Below are 5,992 nucleotides of genomic sequence, written 5' to 3'. Positions count from 1 at the left end.
TTTATTCAATTAGTTTTATTGGGAGAACTTACATTTTTTTCCAAAAACCCTTGAAATTTGCATCATTTTATTGATTTCCTTCTATCAAATATGACAGAAAATAGTAAAAATTACTACATAGGAGACATATTTGAAGCCCTATAAAATCTGTAAAATCCAGGAGCTTCCGGGGGCTTCGCCCTAGAACCACTGGGGGCCTCAAGGCGGCCTCCAGACCCCTACCTCATAAAGTTGCACCCCCCCTAACCACAATTCCTGGATCCACCCCTGAGTACATGAATGTTACCTTGTATAAAGATTAATATAAAGAACAATAGATGGAAAACTCCAATATTTCCTGTGGAAAGAATATCTTATTCAAATGTCAAACTTTCAGGAATATTGTGTGAGAATGTCCTGTCTGATGAGGCCCTTAATTTATTCATCTTTAATTCTAGTTATTTCCAACTACAAAATATCAACAACTATTCCTTCAAATTGTTTGAGTACCTATAGTAACAAAACACCTAATTTCCAAATTGCCATATACATGCCTGTGTTTAACAAACACAGTGTCAATATTTTAGCTCATAAAATAAATATAATAAGCACTTTTTAATGTCATTACCATTCAATAAATATGTATCAAGAAAACATGATACATGATATATGAGAAACAAGATCTACAATGGCCAAGACAGCTATAAATCTAAAAGGGATATTTTGAATGCCACCAAGGAAACACTTTCAGATTGAGCACACGATCCAACAAAATCACAGTGTCGCCAACGACATCCCTATTCTGATTGGTTGACTCCTTCATTGTTGTATCAAAATGGAGACGGAGACAATGGAAACGATTTTCCTGGCTCACTTTAAGATAAACATTACACATGACAAGCCCCATCACTGACGACACACTCTGATAGTTTTGGCACGTCACTTGTAATACGTAACAGTCAATTTCTTCGTGTCCATGCACATCACAGTATCCGTCATAAAGGTTAACTCTACCTGGCAGAGTCTTGAGAGTTGTCAATTTGTTGATGTGAGAGAGGCGCTCTTTCTTCAGCTTGAAACTAAAATTCCAGACATTTTTATATGGTTGACACCAAGTAAATAAACATCTGTTCCCTTTCAAATGATAAGGTTCATTTTCGAATGGCATATTTGTTGTTGTCCTTGACACAAACAATGGATATGACCAAAACAATGCTCTGATAACTCGGTAACGAAGTCCCTGAGCTCGCTCTAAACATTCTGATTGCAGTTCATCCGGAAGATTTGAATTAAGACAAAACCTAAAATGGTAATTAAAAAGTAATATTTTTATGAATTGTAAATACATGTATATGGAAGCCGATAGGTGCCAGGGTATAGAATTAATATTCATTTAACTGGCAGCCGCCACTTATTATCTGGTGGCCGCCATATTAATTAACTGGTGGCTGCAACAAATTTATCTGGTGGCCGCCACTTATTATCTGGCGACCACCAGTTAATTTATCTGGAGGCCACCACTTATTATCTGGCAGCTGCCACTTATTGTCTGGCAGCCGCAATATAAATTAACTGGCGGCTGCTACTTGATTTATATGGCAGCTGCCAGTTATTCTCTCTCTCTCAAAATGAAAGGGGTGCAATCCCTGTAAACTCCCTTTCCAATACATGTACTTAGTAATAGGGATAAATGGGAGGGTTGTGAGCATATCTGGCTCGCTGTTTCCCTGCCCAGCCATCATGCATGATGGTGGGTGCAATGTTGGGTAGACAGGTTGTCTACAAATGTATGCCATGCAGAGCAATGTAATCAAATCTAAGTAAAAAGTTTTCGATTGGGGTCATAGCCAAGTCTGCAGGCTTGGGGCCCTCTCCACCTCTCGTAACAGGAGGGGAGACTTAGTACTGGAGTACTTGGGTAGAGAAGTACAACTGACCAGTAAGCAATCACCGGGAAACAGGGTATACAGATATGCTCCCAACTCTCTCGGACCCAAATGTCTAGTACCTAAATTTGGGACCCCTGGTACCTGCCCCCAATGCAGGGCCACTGGTTTTGCCCGGTACTTATTAATCGGTATACCAGCTATCCCTTCTGGACCCAGTATTTTATTGTAGATTCACACAATGTGGCCGTTTTAATGCCAATTTCCTTGTCCATCTTAGTTCGGAACATATGTTGTACTTGCTTGATAAGTCTTTAATAAACATGAAAAATGTTATTACTCCTGTTTATTGTTTAGTTGGCATCAGGAATGGCAACAAGTATGTACCATTTATAAAGCAAGGTGTGGAGTATTTACTACCTGACTGTTCAATTAAATGAATATTAATTCTATACCCTGGCACCTAATGGCTTCCGTATAAATATGATCTAATGGCAATAGTTTTGATTTTGATTGTGCACAGTATGCAACTTTGTCCTATTATACCTAATTTGAAACCAATTGTGATAGGTGCACCTTATGAGTAATTGATATACGGTACACAAAATGTATCTTGTAAAATGTCTCAAAAATGCGAAAACTAAGATAGTTATGAATTAATGCCTTTCAACCATATTTTCTATTAACAAAATTTAATCTTGATGAAACAATCCTGTAAAACTGTTGCATGCTTTTAATTTTGATTTGTATTTTGAACAAATATCCAAGACAGAGCTTTATATTTTTTCCTCGTCTAATGGTATACATGTTTTAAATAGCAGAGGAACATCACTCACTGATCATCTGCTGTCCTCTTGGAATAAGTTTACATTTATTGTAGTCTTTAATCAAAAGTCTATCAATGTGTGTTACACTTTTAAAATCCAGTAATTACATGCGTTTCCTTGCATATATGGAGATTACACATGATATCCTGAGAGTGTTGTAAATTTCATACATCTCTTAAATTCAGTATATATATACATTACACTTATTTACTGTAACATATACACCTGCAACAATACACACATATACCTGGTATACAGATTTTTCCAGAACTGCCTGGTCTTTGTAACAAGGTAAGAATCTTGACACAGCGCTGCGAATCTGCCAACAGCGTCTGGATCAATGTAGGATGCTAATGTGAACCACAAATCTACAGGGTAAACATGCCCCCCACTGTCCTCACGCTTCCTCATTTGTTTCCTTGAGGACCTTGCAGGTTTTATCTCAGTTCCTATAATAATATATTTTTTACATGTTAGGATTATCATTGTTGGTGTATTTATTGACAATATATAATGGCATAAAAAATCATAGCTAATTATGGGTATGACTGTAAATTGTCCCACATATTTGAAAGATTAATATTACAACATTAGGCCCATGGACCACATCACTCCTTCGTCACCGTGGCCCTGCCCTTGTTCAGCACTTGCGAAGTTAAAAAGATTTTTTTTCTAGAAGGTCAAGGTCATAGTTCATGATATGAAATCAAAGGTATTGCCATGTGAAATCTATAAATATACAAAATATGAAAGCTCTACATTAAATAGTTCATGAGATGTGAGATGTGTTCTTAAAAGTATGTTAAACTCAAAGGTCACCAAGTCAAACAACATGACATCAATTGAAAGTACTTGCCATAAATAATTTACATGTATATACAGAATATGAAAGCCCTATCATAAATAGTGCAGGAGATATTTAGTAGGTTCGGTTTTCACAGAAGTAGGTCAAACTCCAAAGTCAAGGTCACAAGGTTTGAAACTTTGGTATCAAAAAACGTTTTGTCACAAGGAATGAATATATGAAATAAGAGAGCTTTTTTTTTTTTATAATTTATTTATTTTTTTGGTCACATACAATACATCAGACACTTACACAAACATACCTTTCATACATGCTTCAATCTCCCTGTGGTTTAGGTTACTTGCTGTACAATAGTGAAAGTAATAAGAGTAACAATAATACATGTACTAAAAATAATGACATGTAGTAATAATTAATCAATTGCAAAAATATTTTCCCACTTCATCCATATTTTATCAAAGTTATGTATTTTAAATGTTTGAATTGCAGCATATTTCTCTACATGATATTTAAACTTTAAGTGACATAGTAATCCAACAAGATTTGGTTCTTTATTCTGCATTAAACAGATAAATATGTAATTATTGTTTAGCATATAGAATTATAAAGTTTATAGCTTTAATATGTTGTACGGTGTGACCGTTGAGACGAGCGAAGCCCATTAACATCTTGCATCACGACTTTTATCCGCCTCTTCATTTAACGCGGGAAATATAACGCGCTTGGTGTAAACAGTTACAAATTGTGACGTCACATTAGCTGCAAAGTTTTTTCTTCTTCTCTCAAACCAAGCAAAAACAAAATTTTTGAAGCTATGAGAAAGCTTGTCTGGAATTTAAAAACGTTTATGGTACTTTCTAAACAATCTAATTATTTTAATTACGGGTTTGTCAATGAAGTATACCGCAGTGACGGCGACATTTTTGCAGAAGCATTATGGGTAATACTCATCTTTTTTCAGCTGAAGAAGAGCAAATCACGTGACTCATATGTGTAATCATTGGAGCGAGCTCATTGCGTCACTTCGCGACGCGAGCTTCGCTCGGTATTATTTAAAGACAGTGGAATTTCACCAAATATTATATTTGACACATTAAAACCAATTCTTTCTGAAATTTTTCTATATATATGAAGACTTAACTCACTCCACAATGTTTGGGTCTTATTACAAGAAGTAAAAATATGTGTTATTGTTTCAATATTACTTGTACAAAATCTACAGAGATCATTTGTTTTAACACTAACGTTTTTCAAATAATAACCAACAGGAAGAATTCTATGTAAAATTCTAAACTGTAGCCACTGAACAGAAGAATCACTAGATGTTTTGAAACAAATTTTAAACACATCTTGCACTGAAATATCATCTACTCCATGTGAAGATAGTTCAGTTTTCCACTTGCCCATAGAAGTTGGGACATCTTCTTTTGCATTTAAAATATTGTAAATAATATTAAAACAACTTTCATGTAATAAAACTGGTTTAAAAAATATAGGCATACATGGATTAACATTTTGTTTGGTTGAGTGTCTATCAATTGACAGACATTTTAAATATTTTGAAATTGCAGTAATAATGCTATTGTATTTCATTACACATACTTCTTGAAGATTGTATAAACACTGAAATTTTTCTACGGTATGGAAGTTACAATCAGTATCAGAAAAATCTTGAACAACTTTAATCCCCTTTTCATACCATTTCTCATAAAACACAGGTTTTCCTGCAATATTCTAATATTAGAATAATAGTAAGAGAGCTTTATTACTCATTATTCAAAAGTTATGAGTAAGGTTGAATTTTGAAATTTGGGTCAAATTTCAAGATCAAGACCACAAGGTCAAAGATTATGCATGAAATATAAGGCTTACCATAAGGAGTTTATATGCAAATTATGAATCCCCAACCTTGAATAGTTCTGGAGATATATTGAATAGGTTAGGTTTCTTAAAAGTACGTCAAACATCAAGGTCAAGATCACAAGGTTAAGAAACTGGTATTAAATAAAGGTCTCGTCTCAAGGAATGTGCATATGAAACATGCTATCACTCACCATTCAAATATTAAGTTTCAAGTTTCAGACACGTTGAAAAAACAAAACATTATAATATACTATAGTCATGGAAGCATACAATAAAAAAAACAACAAAACTTAATCCATACGACTTGGGAACAGTTACATAGTGAGGCCCTAACTAAAGCCGTAGGATCATACAAAATTAAAAAAAAAAAAAAAATTATCCACGCAACTTGGGAACAGTTGCATTTTGATAAGATTTAGTGTATCCCTGCTACTCTTGAAAAGAATTTGTTTAAGGTTAATCAATCCTCGTGTGATGTCATAGGTTTTTGCAAAAATCTTTATCAAATTAAACTTTGCGCATGAGAGAAATATATCTTCAGAGGAATTTATTCACTGCATAAAATAAAAAATTTGGTAAACTATTGATATTGAAAAAGTGTATATTTTCTATAGATAATCAATTCTTTATAA

At 34.2% G+C, this 5,992-nt stretch overlaps 1 protein-coding gene across 2 annotated transcripts in view; it reads right to left on the bottom strand.

Moving 5' to 3' along the window:
* Positions 1 to 5,992, bottom strand: part of LOC125645903 (putative transmembrane protein 183BP) — a 12,825-nt gene continuing 6,833 nt past the window's right edge. The window contains exons 4-6 of one of the 2 annotated variants that reach the window (XM_048871895.2): positions 3,799 to 3,840; positions 2,940 to 3,141; positions 1 to 1,280 (exon numbers count right to left, since the gene is read on the bottom strand). In XM_048871895.2, the coding sequence (XP_048727852.2) occupies positions 689 to 1,280; positions 2,940 to 3,141; positions 3,799 to 3,840 (836 nt within the window). In that variant the 3' untranslated portion in view covers positions 1 to 688. The remainder of the gene's footprint in view (positions 1,281 to 2,939; positions 3,142 to 3,798; positions 3,841 to 5,992) is intronic. The other variant, XM_048871896.2, reaches the window with a different exon arrangement.

The sequence above is a fragment of the Ostrea edulis genome, chromosome 6, assembly GCF_947568905.1.
Source record: "Ostrea edulis chromosome 6, xbOstEdul1.1, whole genome shotgun sequence".
Lineage (NCBI taxonomy): Eukaryota > Metazoa > Mollusca > Bivalvia > Ostreida > Ostreidae > Ostrea > Ostrea edulis.
This window is presented reverse-complemented; position numbering and strand designations above follow the sequence as displayed.